Genomic DNA, 25,365 nt, shown 5'->3' on the forward strand with positions numbered 1-25,365 from the left:
CATTTATTATTCATCCTTAGTTACTCTTGAGAAAGAGGAATTTATGCATCAACAATGTGCACATGGATAACTTGTTGGGAGTCAGTTGGCATCCATAGAACTTGTTACACAGCAGACTAGTTGGCTACTAGTTTCAAGTTAAATCTTTATTATATTTTTCAAACTGAACTTAGGTTGTCGTCTGCCTGAAAGTGTTTTGGTGTATGCATAAAGTCATAATGACACAGAACTAGGCCATTCAATCTACCAATCCATGTCAGCTCTCTGTAAAGCAATTTTGTCAGTCCCATTCCCCTGCTCTATTCTCATAACCCTGCAAGTTTATTTCCTTCGACTACCTATCCAATTTCCTTTTGAAACCATTAATCAATTCCACTTCCACCATCTTTTGTAGACAACACAATCCAGCTCATTACTGCATGCTGCATTAAAAGATTTCTTCCTCATATTCCAAAATTTACATCTTGTCCTCTGGGGGAAGGTGCATGCGGTTGAGATGACGTGATGGGGGAAGTGAGGTGAGGGGGTGGAAGGGAGTCAAAGGGTGAGATGTGAGGGTGAGGGATGTTGTTGAAATGTTGGGGTGAAGATGAAAGTTTAGGGATGGGAGAGAGGGTAGTGAGAGGGTGGTGAAGGGTAAGGGTGTGGAGGGGGCTGGGGTTGGGGTGAGATGGCAGTGAGGGTGTGGGGAGGGTTGGGTGATAAGGAGTGAGCTGAGATGAGGTGGGAAGGGTGTAAGGTGAGGGGGTGGGGAGGGTTGTGAGCGAGGTGAGGGGGTGTGGTGGGAGGTGGTAGGGATGAAGGGGATGAAGAGGCAGAGGAGGTGGCAGCGGCCCATAAACAGGAGAAGCTCCAGAGCCTTAGCTGTTCTCCTTGGAGCAAAAATATTGAATGCGGTGTTATAGAGGTGTACAATAATGACCTGGAATTCATTGTCCACAGGGTGGTGGAAGCTGGAGCAAACAATGATTTCAAAAGAAATTGGATGTACACTTGAAGGAAATAAACTAGCAAGGCTTTGGGGTTAGAATGCAGATTAACTGGATTGCTGCACAAGAAGCCAGTATGGACCAAATAGCCCCTCATATACCAAAGATGAAATGATGCTTCTATAACATTCCTTTTGCCTTTCTAGTTATTTGCTATGCATGCACACTAATGTTTTCTGATTCTTGTACCTGAGCACCCAGATTACTCTGTACTTCCAAGTTCTGCAATCTCTATTCATTTAAATAGTATACTGCTTTTCCATTCTTCCTGCCAAAGTGAATAAGTTCACATTTTCTCACGTTGTATTTCACCTGCCATACTTTTGCCCATTCACTTAACCTGTCTATATCCCTTTGCAAACTAGCTCCTGCTGACAACTTAACTTCCTACCTATTTTAGTGTCATTAGCAAATTTAGCTGTCATACATTTGGTCCCTTTATCCAAATCATTGATATAGATTGCAAATAGTTGAGATCCCAGCACTGATCCCTGTGGCTCTCCACTAGTTACAGCTTTCCAACCTGAAAAAGTCACTTTATTCCTACCCTCTGCTTCCTGTTAACTAACCAATCCTTTATCCATGCTTATATGTTACACCGTACACCATGTGCCCATACCTTGTGTGGTAACCTTTTTTGTGGCATCTTATTGAATGTCTTTTAGGAATCCAAGAACATCAGATCTGCAAGTTCCCCTTTATCCCATGCTTGTTACCCTGTAAAATAACTCTCTAGTTAAATGCTATTTTCCTTTCATTATCCTGTTTGATCACATCATGATTTGCTAAGTGTCCTGCTATAACTCTCTTCGTAATAGATTCTATTAATTTCCCTGTGACAGATGTTAGGCTAATTGGTCTTAGTTTCCTGCTTTCTGTCCCTTTCTTTTCATGAATGAAGGTGTTACATTCGCTATTATCCAATCCACTGGGACCCCACCAGAATCCTACCAGAATTTTGGAATATTATAACCAATGCATCTACTATCTCTGCAGCCATTTATTTAAACCCTAAGATACAGGCTCTGGGGACTTGTCAGCATTAGACTTGATAGCTTTTCCAGTATTTTTTCCCAGTGATGTTGACCTGCAAGATATTTGCCTATAACTGAAATAGGAAGAGTGAATAACAGACAGAAAAGTGTTCATATGAATCATTTTTATTGTGGACAAGGTAGGTACTGTACAGATATTTACGCAATTGGGTCCATACGTTATTACCCTGCCCAAAAGCACAAATTTGCTTTAAAAGTTAAGATGGAGACAGAACTATGAGTACTTGGCATGCCATAACATTCAAGGCTATAGGCTAAGTGCTGGCAAGTAGGATTAGGTGAGCAGGTCAGGGCTTTCATGCGTCGGTGCCATCTCGATGTGCCAAAGAACCTCTTCCGCACTATAGTATTCTGTGATTATGTTAATATCCTGATGACAGATTGATATATTTTTAATTACTAACAATTACCTCTCTTCGTTTCAATCCATTATTGTAGCCCTACATTTAGTGTCTGATTGTTCATTTTAATAATGATAGGCACAATATTCCTCATGATACACATCATTATGCTGCAGAGATGCAGCATGTTTAAAGTGGCTATTCTTTAAGCCCACACAATGCATATTGCAATAAGGGCAATCTGAGTTTAATTGTTTGGAAAGGGAGTTTTTAAGTTTGGAATGTGCTTGCCAGTTCTGACTACAGCTAACGAGCAGTATGAATTTTACGATCATTTTAACTCTTTGGCAACATGCCATGCCTACATACAAAAAAACTGACCTATTATTAGCAGATATTACTCTCAGTGACCGGAATTTTCCGGCCATTCCTGCTGGCAGGATCTTCCAGTCCCACCGATGTCAAACCCTCTCCATGGGTTTCCACCATTCAGCAGGAAACCCTGTTGACAACAGCAGGACCAGAAGATCCTGCCGCCGGCCCGGCAGTTCACCACTGCCTCCGCCACCGCAAAACAGGCCTTGGAGGCACGTGGAAAATCCCGCTCAATAAGTTTAGTACTGATTTACTACTAGCAGACATTACTCACAGTAAGTTTAATAAGAGCAGGACTGCTATATACCATTTATGTATTTTTCTGCTGGTAATGTGGATCTTAAGGCCACAAATTTTGTAAATTCAAATCAAATCTTATCTTTTTACTAAATGTTAAACTTACAGTATCATTGCACATTATTCCATTTAAAATGTTGCAGATGGTTGGCTTGTAGTCGGGAAGTCCATGCAAACTTGACTGGCATCACATTCTGGCAGCTCCGCTATGTCTGGAATACATTACGGTCGCGTTTTCCGAATGCTAAGATTTTCAGCTATTTTACTGAAGGAAGCCCAGGCATTTTGGGTCTATTGGAATTTTAGCTCTGAGTATAATTTTAGTTTGCTTGGGCCACAGACTTTTTAACCCTTTAACTACTGATCTGCCTGATGAGTGATGATTCTAAATCTGTATGTTGCTTAACTTTGGTTATTAGCTGCTGAGTTTATTTTGTTTGAAATGCATTCAAAAAATGATGCTATACATAATTTCAACTTTCAGAACATCCTTGGTCACAGAGTTGAATAGAGGTCACCCAGTGCTATTTAAAAGGTGTGAATAATGGTTGAACTGTCTCTGGCCATAGGGTGAGCGTATGCTTGATTGATGTTGGAAAAGCTGTCTGGCCAAAATTGCGAGTCACCTCCTGGGAAACTTAAGTGCAGGTGTTGGTCTACAAGAGAACCAACCTTGGACTGAATCCAGTCAGTATACTGTTCTGGTTGCCTGGCCACCTGAGTTAGAAAAATAGAAATAGTTATGGCATAGAAGGAGGCCATTCAGTCCATCCATGATGCTGCATTAGGGCTTAAGAACATAAATAAAAGGTCATTTTCTGCCAATAAGGCTATATCATCCTGAATTCCTGAATGATTATTTCATCATGAACTTGGTTCCAACACCACATATTGACCGAGCGCCTCAGATACTCTAACTAGCTTGAAATTTGGTGGAAAGCTTTGGTGTAACTATTTTGCATGGGCAACATATTATGTTTTTTTGAGGAAATACATGCATAACTGACTTATGTTGGTATTATGCCAAGACATAGTTTGATGTCTTCAAATTTTAGTTCTCCTAATATTTATAAATTAAACAGGAATTTGAAGAAGAAACATGGCACAATTGCTTACACTGATTCTGGCTTGTTTTACACCACCTATGTTCTCTGTAAATTTGTATTATATGCGAATACTATGCAATTATTAGAAACTGTAACCCTCTATTCAAGAAGTGAGAGAGGTAGAAAACAGGAAACTATAGGCTAATTAGCTTAGAATCGTAGAATCTGCACACTTCAGAAGGAGGCCATTTGGCCCATCAAGTCTGCACTGAGCACAATTCAACCCCTGCCCTATCCCCATAATCCCATGTATTTACTCTGCTAGTCCCCCTGACACTAAGGGGCAATTTACCTTGGCCAGTCAACCTAACCCGCACATCTTTGAACTTGTCGCCTGTGGTGGGGATGGTGTTAGTATCAGTGATTTAAAGAGCTTATGGCTGGGCACTTAGAAAAACTTGAGGTAATCGGGAAGAGTCAGCATGGTTCTGTGAAAAGAAAATTACGTTAAACCAATTTAGTAGAGTTCTTTGAAGGAGTAACGTGCTGTGGATAAAGGGGAACCTGAAGACGTTCTGTACTTGGATATCTGGAAGGCATTTGATAAGATGCCACATCAAAAATTATTGCAGAAAATAAAAGCTCATGATGTAGTGGGGTAACAAAAAGCCTGGATAGAAGATTGGCTGGTTGGCAGAAAACAGATATGCAAAAATGGATCTTTGGCTGATTGGCAAGATGTGACGAGTGGAGTTCCACAGGGATCTGTGCTGGGGCCTCAACTTTTTACAATTAACATCAATGACTTAGATGAGGGGAGCAAAGTTATATTAGCTAATTGTGCAGATGACCAAAAGATAGGTAGAAATTTATGTTGTGAAGAAGACATTAGGAGGTTGCAGACGGATCTAGGTTCAGTGAGTGAGCACAAATCTGGCAGATGGAGCATAATGTGGCAAAATATGAAATTGTTTACTCTCGGGAAGAATAAAAAAGGAGAGTATTATTTAAACAGCGAACAACTGCAGAATTCCGAGTTGCAGAGGGATCTGAATGCTCTAGTGCATGACTCGCAAAAAGTTAGTATGCAGATTTGCACCTAATCAACAAGGCATGAATGGAATCCTGTCCTTTTTTCCTGGAGGAGTTGAACATAAAAGTAAGGATGTTATGTTTTAGTTATACAGGGCATTGGTGAAACCACAGACAGGATTTTTATGGCCCTTCTCACTAGCGAGATCATTCAGTCCTGCTGAAGATGAACCCTCGCAGTGGGATCCCCAGCAGCGGAATGGGTGAGCCACACAAAATGCCATGGACATTGGCAGGACCAGAAGATCTCGCTGGTGAGCCGCTACCGCTGCCTGAAAACATGCCACAACGGGGCCAGAAAATCCTCCTGGTTTCAAATACTGTGCGCAGTTTTGGCCTCCTTATTTAAGGAAGAGATCAAATGCATCGGAGACAGTTTAGAGAAGGTTTCCTGGATTGATACCTGGAATGAGCTGGTTTTCCTATGAGGAAAGGATGGGCAGGCTGGGCTGGATTTAGAAGAGTAACGGTATAAGTAATTGAAGTGTATAAGATCCTGAATGGTCTTGACAAGGTGGACGTGTAAAGGATCTTTCCTCTTGTGGGTGAGTCCAGTGAGGGGGCACTGTTTTAAAATTAGGGGTTGCCCTTACAGGACAGAGATGGAGAAACATTTTTTCTGAGGGTTGTGCAACTTTGGAATTCTGCCTCAGAAGGCAATGGAAATGACGTCATTGACTGTTTTAATGGCAGAGGCAGATAGATTCTTATTAAGCAAGGGAATCAAATGTTATGGGGGGGCGGGGGGGTAGATGGAAATGAGGAACTCGAAACGCAACCAGATTAACCATAATCTTACCAAATGGCGGAGCAGGCTTGAGGGACCAAGTGGCCTACATCTGCTTCAGTTTCATTTGTTCATAAATTTCAGTGCAAGTTCTCAGTGTTGAGGTCAGCTCAGAAACTGGCATAAATCTTAGTGTAATTTCTGCATAAATGCAATCCAGGAAGTTGCTTCCTTTAGTACATGCGCTATGTTAAATGGGATTTGTTGCTTTCAAGTAAGGAATTCAATACTGCAACAAAAGAAGATTTGCTTAAAAGTTAATTTTGTGTTGATTGGTGAAGTGTGCTTGTCATTTATGGTTAGCATGATAAATCAGTCTGATTAGAAACTTCACCTGCTTCTCATGATTCAGTTTAAGTGTTATAAATATCACCTTTTGATATTTAGCAGCTTCTTTGTCATTCACTTTGAGACAAACACATTCAAGTTGCACCTTGTCTATATTCTTATTAATATCATGTTGAATAGAATATATGTTATTCATGGATGGATATTTACCTTCAGCGAAAAAGGATGTGGTTAATTTACCACAAAAGCCACTTCAAAAAATTTTATGCAGTTGGTGATTTGAGTATCAGCACATTTCAGTTGTATATAACTCATTATATGAGTTAATACTCATATAATGAGTATTAACATTGTGGAAATCTGCTGCCCTCTAATGGAAAAATAAAATATTATCTATTTGGTTATTTGTACCTGCATTGTTCCAAAAGCATCAAGATTTCGGACCCAAGACAGTAGATCTAAATGCAAGATCAGATGTTTCATGTTATGTTTTATAGAAGTTTACAGAGAATATACACACAAAACATCTTTTGTTTTTATGGCACTTTCAATGTTATATCCTAAGGTACTTCACAGGAATGTTATAAAGCAATATTTGACCTTGTGGCACATATGATAATATTAAGGCATGTGGCAAACAGCTTAGTCAAAGAGAGTAGGCTTTAAGGAGCATATTAAAGGAAGAATGAAATGTAGAGATGCAGAGAGGTTTAAGGAGAGATTTCCAGAATTAACCTAGAATACTCGTATGTGAATTCTGTAACATGAATCAAAAATCCAGCTGAGATAGCCAAGAAGCCATTAAACATCTTTTCAGAGATTTGCTACTTGAAAATTATAGCTTAAAACTATTAAGCTTATATATATTTCTTCAGATTGGAATGTAAAAAATAGGAGAGTGAGTAGGCCATTCTGAACTCGTTCCATCATTCAGTAAGATTTTGGCTGACCTGATTGTGGCTTTAACTCCACTTTCCTGCTCATCTCCCACAACCCTTAACTACTTCATCAATCAAAAATTTGTCTAATTCAACCTTGAATATATTCAATGACTTTGCCTCCACCTGCTTGCTGGAGAAGAGGATTCCGAACACGAATGACCCTGAGCAAGGAAATTCCTCCTCATTTCTAACTTAAAGGGGCGACTCCTCATTTTGAAATTGTTCCCTCTAGTTCTGGATTCTTCCACAAGGGGAAACATCCTCTCAGCATCTACCCTCAAGCACCTCTTCAGAATCTTGCATTGTTCACTTCTCATTCTTCGAAACTCGAATGATTTTGGCCAAACCTTCTCAACCACATTTCATAAGATAAAACCTTCATCCCAGGAATCAGTCTAATGAGCCTTCTCAGAACTAGTTCCAATGCGAGTATGTCCCTTCTTAAGTAAGGTGATCAAAACTATTCAAGGCACCACAGGTGTGGCCTCAGCAATGCACTTTTTAGTTTTAGCAAGACTTTCCTACTTTAATACTCTATCCCTGCTAGCAAGACGTTTAAAGTTTATTTATTAGTGTCACAAGTAGCCTTACATTAACACTGCAATGAAGTTATTGTGAAAATCCATAGTCGCCACACTCTGGTGCCTGTTCGGGTACACTGAGGGGGAATTTAGCATGGTCAATCCACCTAACCAGCACATCTTTCGGACTGTGGGAGGAAACTAGAAAACCTATGCAGACACGGGAAACGTGCAAACTCCACACAGACAGTAACCCAGGCCAGGATTCGAACCCGGGTCCTCGTGCTGTGAGGCAGCAGTGCTAACCACTGTGCCACCCAAAAAAGAAAGACTAGCATTCCATGCCTTCCTAATTACTTGCTGTATCTGCATGCTAACACTTTTGTGATTCATTTGCAAGGTTACCCAGATCCCTCTGTACCACAGCATGCTGCAATCTCTCTCCATTTAAATAATATTCTGCTGTCCTCTTCCAGCCAAAGTGGACAACCTCACATTTTCCTATGTTATACTCCAATCTGCCAAATTTCTGTCTACCAATTAAACTCGGTCTTTTCTCCTTGGAGAGACGAAGGATGAGAGGAGACCTAATAGAGGTGTATAAGATGTTGAGCGGCATAGATCGGGTGGACTCAGAGGCTTTTTCCCAGGGTGGAAATGTCTGCTACGAGAGGACACAGGTTTAAGGTGCTGGGGGGTAGGTACAGGGGAGATGTTAGGGGTAAGTTTTCCACACAGAGGGTGGTGGGCAAGTGGAATCGGCTGCCGTCAGTGGTGGTGGAGGCGAACTCAATAAGGTCTTTTAAGAGACTCCTGGATGAGTACATGGGACTTAATAGGATGGAGGGTTATAGGTAGGTCCAGAAGGTAGGGATGTGTTCGGCACAACTTGTGGGCCGAAGGGCCTGTTTGTGCTGTAGTTTTTCTATGTTTCTAAACTGCAGTATCTCACAGACTGTGTATTCTTCTCACAGTTTCCATATCTTCATTTCATCAGAAAATTTGGTTGCAATACATTTGGTTCCCTTATCCAAATCAATAATATAGATTGTAAATAGTTGAGGCAATAACACTGATCCCAGTGGTACTGCACTGGTTACAATTTGTCAACCTGAAAATGACCGACTTGTCCTAACTCTGTTTCATAACTGATTTGTGATGTAATTATAAAGTTACGACAATCACCAAGAGTAAATATTTTGGGACATGAAAGCTTTCTTTCAAGTTAAAATGTAATTTAAGATATGATGCAGAAACAAAATTGAACAAATTGTAGCTTTTTATTTTTTCATGAAGTATGAGCATCATTGACAAAGCCAACATTTGTTGCCCATCCTTAATTGCCCTTGAGAAGGTGGTGAAAAGCCACCTTCTTGAACTGCTGCAGTCCGTGTGGTGCAGGTACACACCGTGCTGTTAGGAAAAGATTAAACAGAAATGAAATGATAGCTTCAATTTATGTATTTCTTGTGGATAGGCTGTCCAAGAGCAAATATTATGCAGATGTCATTGTTTAAGGAATTGTTTTGTGGCTGTTTCAGAAATTGGCAACAGGGGTCAACCAGTTCGCTTACACCTGTGTACAAGACCACCACGTCTGGACGAATCAACAGTTTTGGGAAGCTACGTTCTACAATGATGTGCAGAATCAAATACGGGCACTCTACCTCACTTCCAGAAATGACAACTTTCTATCAAATTTCAAGCAAAAGGTAATTCTAAACATTACTTTCGGTTGCAAAATAAAATGCACCGACAAGTAACTTACTAACTAGAACCAAAGGAAAATGTGTCATTTTTAAAATTCAGATATTTACCCCACTGATACTCAGTTTCACTCTTGTTTACATACCAATACGAGCCTAGTAGGTATGGTAACTCTAACAATAAGAACTTATCCTTGGAATATTTCTCCAGCCCAAAGTTATTCTTAAAAGTCTAGTTTTTTTAGTTAACTGTATCCCAGCTCATGCATTTGCAGAGTTAATGAATGATGCTCTGCATTAGAGTTACATGGAACAAAGGCGTGACCCTCTTTTAAGGAAGTGGGACAAATTTACATTCTGTTTCGTGTTTCTTCCCATCCCCACCAAGTGACTTTATTATTTTAGTCATTTTAATTTTTTTTGTTGGGATGTTGGAGATGCTGTAAAATCCTCATTTATTGCCCATTCCAAGTGGGTCGAGAAAGGATTGAAGGGCTTTTCCTTGAACCCAGCACAGTTTGTTTGCTAATGGTGCTCCCACTATGGTGTTCAGTAAGGAATTCCATGATCTTGAATTTTGAGAATAAAGGAATGGTAATTTACATTGATGTTTGGATAATGGGCAATTTGAAAGGTGTTTTTGTGACATCATTACTCTTGTCCTTCTCATTTGTAGGGGTCACTGGGGAGAGTGATTCTGTCAGAATATCCTTGGTAAATTGATAATTTACCATAATACTTGCTGCATAAATCACATTTTTCCTTTCTTCTTTAACTTATGGTTGCCATCTTGGTTTGGTTAGTTATTTCTAGATAAATAATTTCTCTACATTTAAAATGATGTATGAAAGTGGAACTTGACAAGTGTGTAATTTCCACTTCACAATAATGCAATCAAATGCATCAAAGTGGGAAGTGAACTGAATAAAAAAAGGAAGTAGGAGTTTTAAACAGCAACTGAAAGATTAATGGACAATTTAGCTAGCATTTATACAACAACTGAATTGTGTGTTGTGAAATTAATGCATTAAAAAGACAATGGGCAGGATTTTACGGCCTTGCTCGGGTGAGACTAGAAATTCCCGCCCGAGGTCAACAGAGATTTCCATTTTCGGATCTTCGCCCACGCCAATTCCATGGTGGGCGAGGTGGTTCACTATCAGAGATATACTAACATTTAACTATTACTGTCACTGTGAATATCAGGTAGCTCATTTATTTTGTCAGCAGACCTAATGATAAAAATGAAAATAAAAGTCGAAAGTGCTGAAAATACTCAGACGGACTGAAGAAGAACAGAGAAACAGCATTAATGCTTCTGATTGATGGCCTTTTGTAAATGATAAAAACTTATATCATCCAAAATTTCCAAGCCATTTTACTTTAGTTACAATAACAGGAAATAAAAATTTTTATCACTTCAATTTAAATGAAGTAATCTATTTGTATTTATAAAGATCTTGGGGGTGACTCGTCCAAAAACATTCTAAGCATCGAATTCACGTAAAAACTGGAGTAAATCACGCTGGTTTTTTTCAGTGGGAGTTTCAAAATGAATCTCCCACACTCTGTGCATTGCAGAGGACACTAGTGGGAATCAGTCCAAAAATCAGTGGGTGGGGCCTGTTCTGGCTGGAGAGGCCGGCAGCATAGCGCTGCGCAGGCCACACCACACGCACCGATCTGTCAGTGCTGAGATCGGCACATGCGCAGTGGTCCCGCACTGCTGGCCTCTGTGACCTCTCATCACTGGCCCTCTGAGACCCCACGGCCCGATCGCCTACCCCCCCTCCCCCGACCACACCTGTGCCAGCCTCGACCCCACCCCAGCCCTCTCCCCCTGCAGCCTTGATTTCCCGATCTCCCCACTGGCAGCCCTGACCCCAACCCCAGCCCTGATCGCTGGCCTCCCTCCCTCTGTCACTCTGCCCAAGTGCAGAGTGGCAACGGGACCCCCACCGATCTCCCCCCCCACCCCCCCCCCCCCCCCCCCCCACAGGTCCTGCCCCCTTGACACTGCCTGATACCCAGTCGGCAGTGCCAAGATGCCCCCTGGGTATTGGCACTTTGCCTCTTGGGCAGTGCTGGGGGCCCAGGCTGGCACTGCCAAGTTGGCAATGCCCAGAGGGCATGCCCCCTTACCTGACTCTCTGGGGGGCCTTGATGGTCCCCCCTTCGCTCCAGCAGGGTCAGGCCGTGGCACCTAGCGGGAAACTCGTGAAATGGCCTCTGCTCGAGTCTCCCGGCCCACTACGGTACAAAAGCACCGCAGCGAGATGGGAGAATCCCCCCTCTTTATTTCCTAATTCTAAAAATCCTGATTCGTGGTAAACCTCTTCAATATTGTCAGCTGTTTATTATTAATAACGACAAGTAAAATAGGCAGTATCAGAATTGTGAGGTTCAGATATTCATAACATATAAATATGATCAAAACATGGTTTATGATATAATTCAAGCTATCTTACTTAATATGTACGTGTATGCTACTCTGCACTTACATGCAATGGAATAATTTGCTTCATTGAGAGTTAAATACTGCAGAAGTGCATCAACATGAATTATGTGATGCTGGCCTGGGTACTTTTTGTCAAAGAATGTGCTTTTGATTTTTGTCGAATAAAAGTATATATTCCAAACTATCACACATGGGGGAAGTATTTATAGACAGTCACAAATCTTGTGGTTCATATTATGTTGATAAATCACTTGCGGTTTAGCGTATCATGTTCACCCTTGAATATTTTAATGTCTTGTAACACATTCTGAGCTATGTGATGCTTTGTCTGCAGTTCATCTTATGTGTCTTAGCCTATGCAAAGGGCATTCACGGAAAAAGCTGGAAGGAAGAAAAATTCAATATCCAGCTGCTGAACTCTGTTCTGTTTATTTTAGGATAAAGATCCAATACCGACAGAGCATGAGAAAACAGCTATGGACATTGCAGCAGAACAGCTGCGTTTATGGCCAACACTCCACAAAGAGAAACAGCAGGAGCTGGAAAAGGGAGAGGAAAACACTGTGTTTAGCCAAGCCATTCATTACGCCCAGCTCATGGTCTACCTGCTGGTTCCTTTAGACACAAGCAAAAACAAGCTACTGCGAAATGCTACAACAGGAGACTGGGAAAGTGGGAGCAATAGTTTTGTCACGAACAGGTTTGTCTGAAATCATGTTGAATCCTTTCATTTCATGCTTTATTCTGTTCATACAATTGGTTTCATATGGTTTAATATAAACATTCTGAGTACTGAACTGTGCTAAAGAATATAATGCAATTTGTTCTTGAAATAGCATGGTTTCATATCCAAAATTTTGCTACCATTACTGACATTCATATAATCAACGCAGAAAATGCCTCAGATGTTATGAACATAAGACCTGCACGGTATTTTGAAAATTGTGAAGAGTATTTACTGACAAAGTCAAATAAAAATCATGGTCAATTGATTTCCTCTTTCACAGCCAAACCTCAGTTGGTGTGCTGAAGGTCAGCTGTAAGTTCACAGAAGGTAGAAACACTTGCACTAATGCAACATACACAATAAACTTAAAGTTAAATCTTGATCCTTTAAGCCTACACATACAACAGCTTTTCAAGTTTCATTTTAACGTGATGCACATTTTGAAAATCACACAAGCAATAGGCTTATATTTAACCTTAAGACACCTGCTTACTTTGGTGTTAATTGAAAATGTAATGGCCTGGATTTTGCGGTAATTGGCAAAGCAAGGACACTCATTACTGACCACGAGCAAAGCATTGCAGAGAGATTTAGCAATCTCAGTGGGCAAGAACTTCAGCTGTCTCATTGTGTAATACACTGTAGCATTATTTAATGGGAATTCCCAGTGGTGAGTTACAGGGTTGTGCTATCCAAACAGCCAATCACATTAAAGAATTCTGACAGACAGCCAAGTAGGAAATGAAAAGCACTCATAATGAAATCACTTGTTAAAACTTTTACAGAGAACAAAATAAAGATTGGGATATACTCGGGGGGTTATTGTAGAAGCTCCATAGACACTCCAAGTGTAGTACTGAGGGAGTGTTGCACTGTCAAAGATGCCATCTTTTAGATAATTCATTAAACCAGGTTCCCAATTGCCCCCTCTGAAGAAAGTAAAAGATCCGCAGTACAATTTAAAAGAAGAACAGAGGAGTTACCTCAGTGTTCTGACTAATTTATTCCTCAATCAACACCACAAAAACAGATTGTCTAGTCATTATTGTGTTGCTCTTTGGAGGAGCTTGCTGTGCATAATTGGCTGCCAAGTTTACAACATTTCAAAAGCACTTCATTGGCTGTAAAGAACTTTAAGAGGACTAGTCATCATGAAATGTGTGATGCAAATGAAAAGCTTTCTTTTCTTTAATATCGCAAAAAATCTAAATTTTCAGAGAAAGATCAATAGTTCAGCAGGGGTTATTGTTCAAATCACCACTTAAAAACTCAGTTGCATCTCACTGAACTGGGATTTATCTTTTTACGGGGATGAAATAGCCATATAAGACTGGAAAAGGGAAAGTTCTTGTCAAGTCGATTGGTTTTCAGCTTCCGATTTTGGTAGTGATGGGATGGGCAGAGGCATGTGGGTGCACAACAGAGCCTGCGTGGAGCTGTGAATAATATAATGCAATTTAATGATTTCTGTATTAATGTGCATTTGCACTAAATCCTGAAGCTGCGGTCAGATTTAAAGAGGTAATGAAACTGAATGCAAACAATTCACTGCAAAATGTAGTCTGTTATATAGGATTCCACACTAGTAATCCGAAAAGCTAAACTTGATATTAGCCCATTATTCTGTTACAAATCCTTGAGTTGCATATTAAGGCGGTTTAATTTAGAAAGCTTAGTTGGTTTCTCTTCGGTCATAGAAATTAAATATTGTGCCTGTTTGCATGTAGTTGAAGTTTTGTAAGTCAGTAGTAAAAGATCAGAATTAATGTTAGGTTTCATATTGCACTTGTTTTGACATAAAATCATGAAATTTTACATTTTGAACTCTCCCTTGCAGCTGTTAAACTGGTGAAATGTTTCGACTTGTCACCTTAACACTTCCTATTCATTTAAGGCAATATTTTAGCAAAAGTTCAGCAGTTGGAAAAACTCAGTAAACAGCCATCCAGGACTCTTTCAAAAGTCTGATTTGTATTCAGTTCTGTTTCCCAGAGTTGAAAGGTGAAGTTGAAATTCACTGGGCCGTCTTGTCCCCCTACACCGCATCTTCCTGAGAAAAGGAAATGCAGTTTTTTGCGAAATATGCTAGCAGTGCAGTGTACCATTTGTTTTTGTTGGCGTTCAACTCATGACTGAGATTAAATTGGAATGCAGTGCATAATCTGTTTGAACCTGATGAGTTTTTGAAGGTTAAAGGTTGGCCATGTCAACTTTTTTGGTCTGGTTACAATGCTGGTAGGGGAGGTCATCATGGTTTGCTTCTGCAACTAGAGATTTACAAGTCATAAACAAGTTTAAACGGTTGTTTTCGATCGTTTCATTACCATTCAATTTTGCAGGATGAACTTTGCAGCATTGAAATAGAGCCTTACAAATCCATCATAAACAACTCAAGCACATAAAACAATTAAATAGTTTGAACATCATTTACATTGATATTTATGTTGGTCAAGTAAACTATATAAACATACATCGATAGAAAGGATGTGCAGCAACATTTGTTATTTCAACATAAAAGTAAAATACTGCGGTCCCTGGAATCTGAAACAAAAACAGAAAAGCTGGAAAATCTCAGCAGGTATGACAGCACCTGTGGGGAGAGAATAGAGCCAACGTTTTGAGCCTAGATAACCCTTTGTCAGAAGAGGCCGATGTTCTGACGAAGATCATCTAGACTCGTAACGTTGGCTCTATTCTCTCCCCACAAATGCAGTCATACCTGCTGAGATTTTCCAGCTTTTCTGTTTTTGTTTGTTAATTCAACAATTGATAAATAATTGCAAATAGAGGACTGTTACAAAAATAAAAACCTGAGAACCAAATGCATCCTCCCTTGGAGAAAATGCATCTTCAAATCAATAATTAGCAAGTAAAGTCTGCAAATACAATCTTTATAACAAAAATAGGCCTTACAGTTGATAGTTTGTATTCATCTTCAAAAAGACTTATTGATCTTTGGGCAACACCAAGTACTGGACTTTCAGTCGGGAATATTTTCATTGGAAACCTGAGGAATGGTCAATATATTAGAAAAATACTAATGCACGCAAAAGTAGTTAATTTTGTCACCATTGGCTACATTATGCCAACTATTGAAAAACTGTTTGCTTGGTGTATTGTGATCTGTTCACTCTCTTTTGCATTATTTTCAAATACTTTCTGAATTATTGACTATGCTGAAGTATTGACTATGCTGAATAATTAATACCATTCTGGAGTGAAACAAATTGATAGCGTTTTACTTTTACATTTGTTTTGTGACATTCTTGATGTCATTGGAGCATTATTACTATTAAAGTACAGTTCATTCATCAGTCACAGCTGGATCCAGGCACAGTCCGAGAGGTTCAAGAGCACTGTCATGCAATCCTTCTTGATAGCCATCTTTGATTATTATTAGGTGGTCTGAGATTTTCTACTTGTTGATTTGCAGGTGATATTGTTGGAATAATTACTTATTCTGCTGCCTGCTGGGAGAAAAATATAAGTTACTTAAAAAAGAAAACTGTTGGTAAACAATTTTTGTTATACAGCACAACTAAACAAGCAATTCACATTTATTACCTCGATATGGGCAGCACATTAGCACAGTGGTTAGCACTGCTGCCTCACATCGCCAGGGATCCGGGTTCAATTCTGGCCTCGGGTCACTGTCTGTGTGGAGTCTGCACGTTCTCCCCGTGTGTGCATGGGTTTCCTCCGGGTGCCCCAGTTTCCTCCCACAGTCCAAAGATGTGGATGTAGTTGTGTTGATTGGCCATGATAAATTGCCCCCTAGTGTCAGGGGGACTAGCAGGGATAGAGCCTGGGTGGGATTGTTGTCGGTGCAGGCTTGATGGGCCGAATGGCCTCTTTCTGCATTGTAGGGATTCTATAGTGAAGTGCCGATCTCCATAGCATTAGGGACAATATCAAACAGTGCAGTGGAAGCGAACATCCATGGAAGATATCATCATATATACCATTCTGCATCTCTGTTCGTTTATGTCACTGGCATTCCAACAACCATGTAGAAATCTGTTGTGCTTACTTACGTATTCTCTGAATCACAAGTGTGTGACTCCAGATGATGTATCGGGGGAAAAATAGATTTCTTTTTTACAAGTTGCTCCTTAAAATTATAGTTTATAATATTGCTATAATCTCTCCATAGTTATTGAAGCTTATTCTGTTTTATTTTCAGCATTGCTGGCAGCGTCGCTGAGAGTTATGATACTGAAAGCGGGTTTGAAGATGCAGAGAACAATGATGTTGCAAACTCAGTAATTCGTTTCATTACCAGATTTATTGACAAAGTCTGCACAGAGAGTGGAGTCACACAGGACCACATCAAGAATCTGCATTGCATGATACCAGGTTAGAATATTAAGTATCCTCTATCAGCAGAAAGCCAAGAATTGGATGGAGCAGGCAAGAAGATAATTTCTCTTCCTATCTGATTACCAAAGGCAGATACAGACAGGTTGCTAATTTTCATTTAGTATTCAAATGTTTTACAGTTCATTATAAAGGATTATTCCCTTAACATCATTCTAAAATACAGATTTCTTAATTTTGTGTTAAAATTAGACATTTGGGGACTTAGCCATCAGCCTCATTGAATAAAGCCATGTAGAAGACATGGAGATATCTGTTAGGGTTGTCCATTTATTTTTTGAGTCACAGATTCACCGTAGAAAATTTGTGTGCAGGTGTTTATTATAAATGCAGTAAGCTTATAGAGACTTGCATTCGACAAAGCAACACTTGTTGATATAATCCCCCTTCAGTTTCTCTGTGGCCATGACATACCCTGCTGTTTCTTTGCCTATATTTACCAGGTTCACTTGGATTTGATTTTCTTGTAAAGCGGCACAAAGTCAGATATGTAGTCAAGCTAGCTAACAGTCAACTGACCAAGCAGGCTTGAGGGGGCGAATGGCCTCCTCTAACTCCATTTTGTTATGATTTAAAGGTTGCACTCTCCAGCAGAATACTCCCATTTTTTGTTTGTTTTATGTGAATCACTTCTCTAGTCAATACGTAAATGATTGACTGAGAAATGTTGATATAAATACCTTTCCAGGCTATCAGTATGATCAACTTATTTCCCATTGGTATAAAAACAGTGCAGGTCACCATGAAATTTCCAGACTTCCCATGATTCAATTCTCAGAATTCTCTGTCAAGACAGAGTTAATGAGAAAGATGCATGATTCCAACCATGTAGTGAACAGCTAGCATGCACTAATTTAAACGAATAACTTAAGTAAAGAGGAAATTAATATCAATGTAAGTCCTGATTTGACTGCATGAAGCAGTGGCTAAACTAAAAGATTTTTATCTGTTGACTTAAAGCCCACAACTGTGGAACTTTGGAACTGTGTAGCTGTTACTTTTAGTAATGGAGGTCATATAAGAAGTGAATATCAATAGAAAATGTTGTAAGAATGCAATAGATTTTATACTCGTCACAAACCATTTTTAATCGAGTGTTGTTCAGTCCCACATCTTTGCTGTTTTTCACATCGTGACAATATTGTGCCCTTGAAGAAATATATTTTATGTCATGTTTCTGCTGAAGGGTATGTTTATGCTTCAGCTGTGATTATGGTGTTGGTTGTCTACAAATCATGAGTGGGTAGAGCTGGGTTGCAGAGAGGAAAAAAGCAGACAATTGGAGTTTGAATTTGAAAAAAGCAGTAGCTCTTTTCCTCTCTTTCTTTCTGGAAATTGAAGTCTGAATCTGCTAGAAAATAGATAGCTCTCTCTAGAGGTCTGCAAAAGGCAAGAGGCATTTTCTCCCTCTGTCTCTCATTGGAGTTTGGCTGTGTGAAGACAGATTCTCTTTTGGAGGCTGCTGTCTGAAAGTCAGAAGATGGGTGTTTCTCTGCATCTCTGTCCAGATGGGTTAATAGGCTGAAGGAATGGGAATTCATTTGTTACTGATTTTGAAGGGGAATTTACATCTGTGGGGATGTTGCTTAAATTGGAACTAATAGAATAGCTAGCAGTTAAGAATCATACCTTATCTTGCTTAAGTATTTATGCTCATTCTTTTTGTTATATTTTAACTCTATTGTTAAATAAAGTTTGTTTTAATAAAGGCCTCCTAGTGGGTCAATAGAATTACACCTGGAGTGAAACAGCTTATGCTCGCACTAATGTCAAAATCAAAAATAGTTGGGGGTCTAGGTTAACTTCATAATATACCTTGGAGTTTCTGAATTGGTTCCTAACAACATGGTGTTCTTTTTTCTGTTGCTTCTGATTTGGTTACTTGCTTCTTTGGCTTGTGGAAATATGCCTATGTTACATCCTCTAAATGTCAGTAGGGAGGCAAAAATAGCCAAAATCACTTGAAATCAGCAGAAACTAAACAGTTTTAATTGTACAAGTGCTTTAGCTGACCAAGGGATTTATTATTTATTTAAGGAATTGTGGCGATGCATATTGAGACACTTGAGGCTGTTCATCGGGAAAGCAGGAGGCTTCCACCAATACAGAAGGTAAATATAAACACTCCTTTCAGACAGCATGTTATTATCCCTACTACGTTTGGAAAGAACTTAGACAAAGGTATAGGTTTACCAAAAAGAACTGAATCCAACGTGATTATGCTGTTGTTAGCTGATCTTTATATCTGACACAAAAAGTAGTAAGAGAAAATTTCCTTTCTTTGGCTATTTAGATCATTAACTTTTGTTTCCTAAACCTTCTCTGCTTAGATTTTTTTCTCCTTATTTCATTTGCTCCTTTCTTTTTGTTTCATTCATAATTACGGTAGTTTCAGTTTGGCTTGTACTTAAACTTCCTTATTCTTTGCTTTCTTCTTTCCTTTCAGATTGGTGCAAGTAAATAGGGCCCGAGGGTAATCTACACTTTTCATTAATCACTACAGCACCAATTGGTCTGTTGGACTGCAAAATAATATCTTCTGCTAGTCATGGTCCAAATATCAGGGTACCAGACCAGTGAAATTTTTGATTTGTTGCTGTTGGCCATATTAAATCCACTATTTTGTGATCAAAATTTTTTTATCATGTAAATTATTTCATACTAAAATTATTTTATCAATTGTAATGTCAAATATTTCAAAGGAATTCTATGTCATAAATCCTGTTTAAAATTACATTTTCAATCTTAACCAAATCACTGGCTGAGCATGCTTTAATTCTTTTGCCTTCATCCACCAATAATTGGTAAACATTCTACTACAAAATTGACAATATTGCTTTTAAATTGCAGTTTTGTGGGCCATTTAAATATTTGTTCTCTTTGCTCAGATATCACTGATGTAATGTCCCAAAAATTGACACTGGATATCTGCATATTTTTAAAGTAATTCATATTTTAATATTTGCTGTATGAACTACTAATGTCTTAAGAAAAATGCAAGTAATGTTGCAACATTATTTGAATTGTTATTTGGTGGATGTCTTTGAAAACCTAATCAGATTAGATCCTTGCAAAATAATTTTCAGTTTTATTTAATTTTATGTAACAATAGCATGGTTTGTATCATTGTAATGCTTTGCATTACCAGGGCTCATCTGCCTCTTCTACAAACGAAATTATTTTTCAGACATTTTTTCAATATGTCTTTAAAATAGTTATTTTGCCATTGGAAATTTGCGTTTAATACTGCTCTGTTGTACTTATAGTCACATGTAGAACCACCCTGTAACCCCTTTCTTTAAAACAAATGCACTTAAAATGGCAGCATGATCTTAAACAAAAATGAAATATCTTTAATGGTGCAATATCCGAATACCACAATTAACACTAGCCGTGGAATATTATGAACCCATCCCAAACTTGGAGAAGACTAGAAATCTCAGCCTATAGCCTGAGATTTGTGTAGAAAAGCTTTGGTGAGTGAGCGGCAGAAAAATACTGGACACTAATGCAAAAGGAAGAGGCAACTTGGAAGCAAAAGTTAAAAATAAACACGAAGAAATACATTAGAAAAGCTCAGCTCAAATCTACACCTTGGTTATAAGAAGTATTCCTGATATTTCGCAATGTGTTTTAACATGTAAGTTAGTCTGTTCCTTTGACTTTATATCTTGTGGTCAATGAGTAATTTAGTGTACTCCCTTACTTCTAATATTAATCCTACAAGAAACTTACAAGGATTGGAATGTGAATTAACTTTTAAAGCCAGCATAAGTATAAGTTCTGGAGCCTGAAAATGAGCCAGCATAGAACAGGGGAGAAAATGTTGAGGTTTGTAATCAAAAACTAAAAGAGATCCGATAAAGCACATAACTAGGATTGTGGAAAATTAAGCTAAAGTTACTACATCCATTGAGAGGTGAAATTATTCAGTGAGTAGCTATGTAGAAAGGAGGCGAATTTAAAGCAACTTTATGTGGAGATCAAAAATAGGGCCTGGCTGGAATTGTGGTCGGTGCAGACTCGATGGGCTGAATTACCACCTCCTGCATTGTAGGGATTCTATGATTCTATGCAGTTTGTAGCCTGTACTCAACAGGATGTGGCTAAACTAATGAAGACCACTAATTCAGTGACAGAGACAATCATGTAATGGAAATGGCTAACAATGTTCAAAATGGACTTCAAGCACTTTTGAGAAATGGCCATGAAAATTAAACTCCATGGATATGACTGCAGCAAATTAGATTAGTTCCGAAAGATTAGTCTGAATATTGTGCTATAACAAAACACCAAAATAACTTCAACATAAAGCACTAAGAATGAAGTTTTTCATCAACTTTATCTGGGGCTGCTCAGTAGTATTTTAGCTAGTTGGAAGCCTAAAACACAATTGTGAATGCAGAAGATTACTGACCAATATTTGGTCAGAGCAGCAGCTAGCGCATGGAATATTAATGGAACAAATAGTAGCCTGACTGTAGACATCATGCAAGTGAGGAAGGTTTGTGTTGTATTTCAACTTATTGTAGTCCAAATAATAGTCCATGTTCCAAACAGAAATTTTTTCCTCACTTTTAGGAGACTGATTGTTTTCCTCCAAAACTGTAGTGGGAATTCACTGTGGATCGAGATGCAATTTTGGATGAGTTACTAGACATTATTTGTCATATTCCAGTTCGTGGTCTGCTAGGAACTTGCTAATTTACCAAGAATTCTGTGACAGAGCAAAAAACGAATGGAAATCTTTAAGACTGCATGTTCAGTTTGAAGCCAGCTGCACCAGCCTAATTCTGTGCAGAAAGATCATTGTAATGGATTGTGCGGTTTGAAAATCTTTTGTAACCGGAACAAAATAAACTATAATCACCAGAACTTTGAGGAATTAATGGTCACATTGGAAGAAATTCACAGTTGAAGACTTGTTGCTTCAGTTGCATGAAGATACCAAGACGATTGTGCATGTAATCTTGACAAATAGTGTTAAAAATGCTTCTCAGCTAGTGAAATGGAACTCCCATATATCTTTATGTCTAATTCACATCTGTTGGACGTGTTGGATGAGAGTTATTGTGTGTTCAGTCAACACAATTTGTAGTAAAGTTAACATAAAAGCCCTTGACTGGATCCCAAGAACTTTCAGTTAACCTGCGTTTTAAAAGATGTTATGGAATATGTTTACAAGTCACTTTAGTGAATACTGCAGATCTTTGTTTTTTAAAACTCTATCGAGTCTGGAGCAACGGTAACAAAGTGGTGAAATCATCAGCACTTATACACGTGAATATTATGGAATCTGTATTTGAAATGTACAACTATTAATGTCACAAGGCCTGGCAACAGTTCAGCTACAAAAGATTAGCCAAAGTGATCGTCATCCACAAGAACCCTGCATATTACCATTTAAATCATGGAAGACGGTCCTTTCCCAAACTTGCAGCAGATCTATGGAAAAATCTTGGAAGTGACTAAGAAAATTATCAAAGTTTATGCAATAGATTGAAGAGTACAACCATATGTTATGAGAAAGAGAATCTTAACTGGGGAAAATCTATTTCAACTGAGCACCAAATTTCTAAGTATATATACCTTCAAAAATTAATCTCTACTGGATGGTAGTTTGCGCAAAAGAATATTACAAATTCTATCTCACCCTGCATTATAACAGAAGAATTGAACCTAAATAAAAAGGTTTGAACTATTATGAGAGACACTACATTGACGAATGAGATTGGACCACAGGAATAATAAATGCTCAACCAAACTTAATCCTTATTTATTTGAATCAAAAATATCTCGATGATGTGGAGATGCTCATGTTGGACTAGGGTAGGCACAGTAAGAAGTCTCACAACACCAGGTTAAAGTCCAACAGGTTTGTTTGGTAGCACGAGCTTTCAGAGTGCTGCCCCTTCATCAGGTGAGTGAAGAGTTGGGTTCACAACAGAGCATATATAGACACAGACTCAATTACAAGATAATGGTTGGAATGCGAGTCTTAACAGGTAATCAAGTCTTTACAGGTGCAGACAATTCGAGTGGAGAGAGGGTTAAGCACAGGTTAAAGAGGTGTGAATTGTCTCAAGCCAGGACAGTTAGTAAGATTTTGCAAGCCCAGGCAAGTCATGGGGGTTACAGGTAGTGTGACATGAACCCAAGATCCCGGTTGAGGCCATCCTCATATGTGCGGAACTTGGCTATCAGTTCCTGTTCGGCGATTCTGCGTTGTCGTGTGTTTGGATGGACCTGTTGATGCAGTAACTCTTCAACGTTGACATGTAACTATTGAAGATATCAACTTAACATTTTGAGAAATGATGTCCAGTGAAAGTTATGCTGCTAAATTGTCTGAGTCCCTAGCAAGTACAATTGCTTGAAAATGAAGTATCTCCAACACATCAGCTTTGAGTGAAAAGGAAAAGGACGCTCACTTAGTCCCATTCCCAAAAAAGCAGAATAAATTTCTCACAGTGAACAAAATGTCAGATCACAGATGTGATGTTTTTCTGCATGTGGGGAAAGGTTGAAAATGCAAACTTCTATATGGCTTTGCAGGAAACAGTGAAAGAAAAAAGGGTGCAACAGGGATGGAAAACTATTGCTCAGAAACAATGAGGCTTGTTTGGAAAAAATGTATCTGTAATTATAAATGAAAAGTAAAAGATAGGGTAGAATGTTGTGAAAAAAGATAGAGGCTTAAAAACAAGCACTAAAATGAAAACAAAACAAGATGGAAAATGAAGATTAAATGATTAGGGATGAACCTTTTTTTAAAAACAATATTAAACATTAAGTTGATCAAAATTGTAAAATTGGGGTGAAATTATCATGTTGGCCCAACATTTAATGCCATATATTTGTGAAGGGAATTAAATAAAAAAGTTATTATGAAAACTTAAATACTTAGGACACTAGTTGGCAACTGGGCTGGTGATTGACCTAAAAAGGAAGCCCGAAATACCAGGAATTGTTCACCAGCCACTACTTGGACCATAAAGCAATTACAGCTGGGTAACCTGACCAGGTTGTGTAGAAGTCTGTGGGATTCCCATGTCCAGTGTACGGTACACTGTGGCAGAATTGGCGAATCAACCTGTCGCTGAGGACCTACAGCCAAGGACTTGCTGAGTAGGTACTAATCAAATTCGTATCAAGCTTCCTGCTTCGAATGGTGAACATTTCCTATATTTGCTAAGAGAAACATATCACTTTTGTTGGTTCATTATATTGTAAAGTTTTCCTGGTGAAAATTGTGTATTAATGTTTATCATCAAATTGATGCTTTGAGTATAAATTTAAGTCTCTTGGGCTGTAGAAAATTCTTTAATTGTAACCAAATGTATTCCCCAAAGCAAAATATGTTATGAACCAGAATCAAATATTTCTTTGTGATCCTTGTGGCAATCAACAGAAAGGATATGGTCTCTTGAGGTATGTTATTTATATACTCGTTACAGTTTATCTTTCCAATACTTTTATAGCCCAAGATACTGCGGCCAGCTTTACTACCTGGTGAAGAGTTTGTTGGTGAGGGATTGCGTGTTGTTTTGGACTCAGACGGTCGAGAGGAGGCATCAGGAGGAACACTAGGTGGACCACACATTCTGCCTGCAGAGGGGGCCTTATTTCTAACCACATACAGAATTATTTTCAAGGGCACACCACATGATCCCTTGGGTAGGATTTTTTAAAAATACTTTACTGTTATAACATTAAGTATTAAACATATGCATTTAATTAGGAAATGAGAAATTTATAATGCAGCACTGTTTTTTGCCAATAAGTTGAAAAAAAAACCCTTGGCAGATTTTCACCAAAATTCTTGTGATTAGGATGCTTTTGCAATTGTAGTTTAACAATTGAAGGGCAGACCAATGTTAGGAAGATGCACCTCATTGATCCTTTGAGTTATGGGTTAAATGTTATGCCATTCATTGAATTGTTTTCTGGTATCCCATTACTCATAAATTGGCTATTCTAATTTTGCCTTAGATTTGTGTGGTACCAAAATGTCCAATTTTATCATTTAAAATCAGTGGATATTGTCATCTTATTAACATTGTTACTATGTTACAAAATAGCTACCTGGAAGCGTCCATACCACACAGATGATTTAAGCTTGGAACTATCCACACTTACCGTTCTGGTATCAGTAAAGACACATTTTACAGACTTGTTTCCTTGGCTAGCTCCTTTTATTTCTAGAAGCAAGAAACTTTTCAAGGAGCTAGATAAATGTAAATAGATGATTCCTTCAGCATCCAATTTCCTGGTGAGGTATATAGAAGTGGTTCCGTTTCAGAGAATGTAAACAGGCTGCCTCTTAGCACTTCAGTAACTACTCTACCATCCTGCATTAAAATTA

General features: G+C 38.7%; 1 protein-coding gene across 2 annotated transcripts in view; it reads left to right on the forward strand.

The window, feature by feature from the left end:
- sbf2 (SET binding factor 2) overlaps positions 1-25,365 on the forward strand; it is a 555,079-nt gene that overhangs the window by 445,811 nt on the left and 83,903 nt on the right. For both annotated transcript variants that reach the window (XM_078220692.1, XM_078220693.1), the window contains exons 18-22: positions 9,274-9,444; positions 12,334-12,596; positions 16,807-16,979; positions 19,038-19,111; positions 24,482-24,677. In XM_078220692.1, coding sequence (XP_078076818.1) covers positions 9,274-9,444; positions 12,334-12,596; positions 16,807-16,979; positions 19,038-19,111; positions 24,482-24,677 — 877 coding nt within the window. The remainder of the gene's footprint in view (positions 1-9,273; positions 9,445-12,333; positions 12,597-16,806; positions 16,980-19,037; positions 19,112-24,481; positions 24,678-25,365) is intronic.

This window comes from Mustelus asterias, chromosome 9, assembly GCF_964213995.1.
Source record: "Mustelus asterias chromosome 9, sMusAst1.hap1.1, whole genome shotgun sequence".
In the NCBI taxonomy this organism is placed as follows: domain Eukaryota; kingdom Metazoa; phylum Chordata; class Chondrichthyes; order Carcharhiniformes; family Triakidae; genus Mustelus; species Mustelus asterias.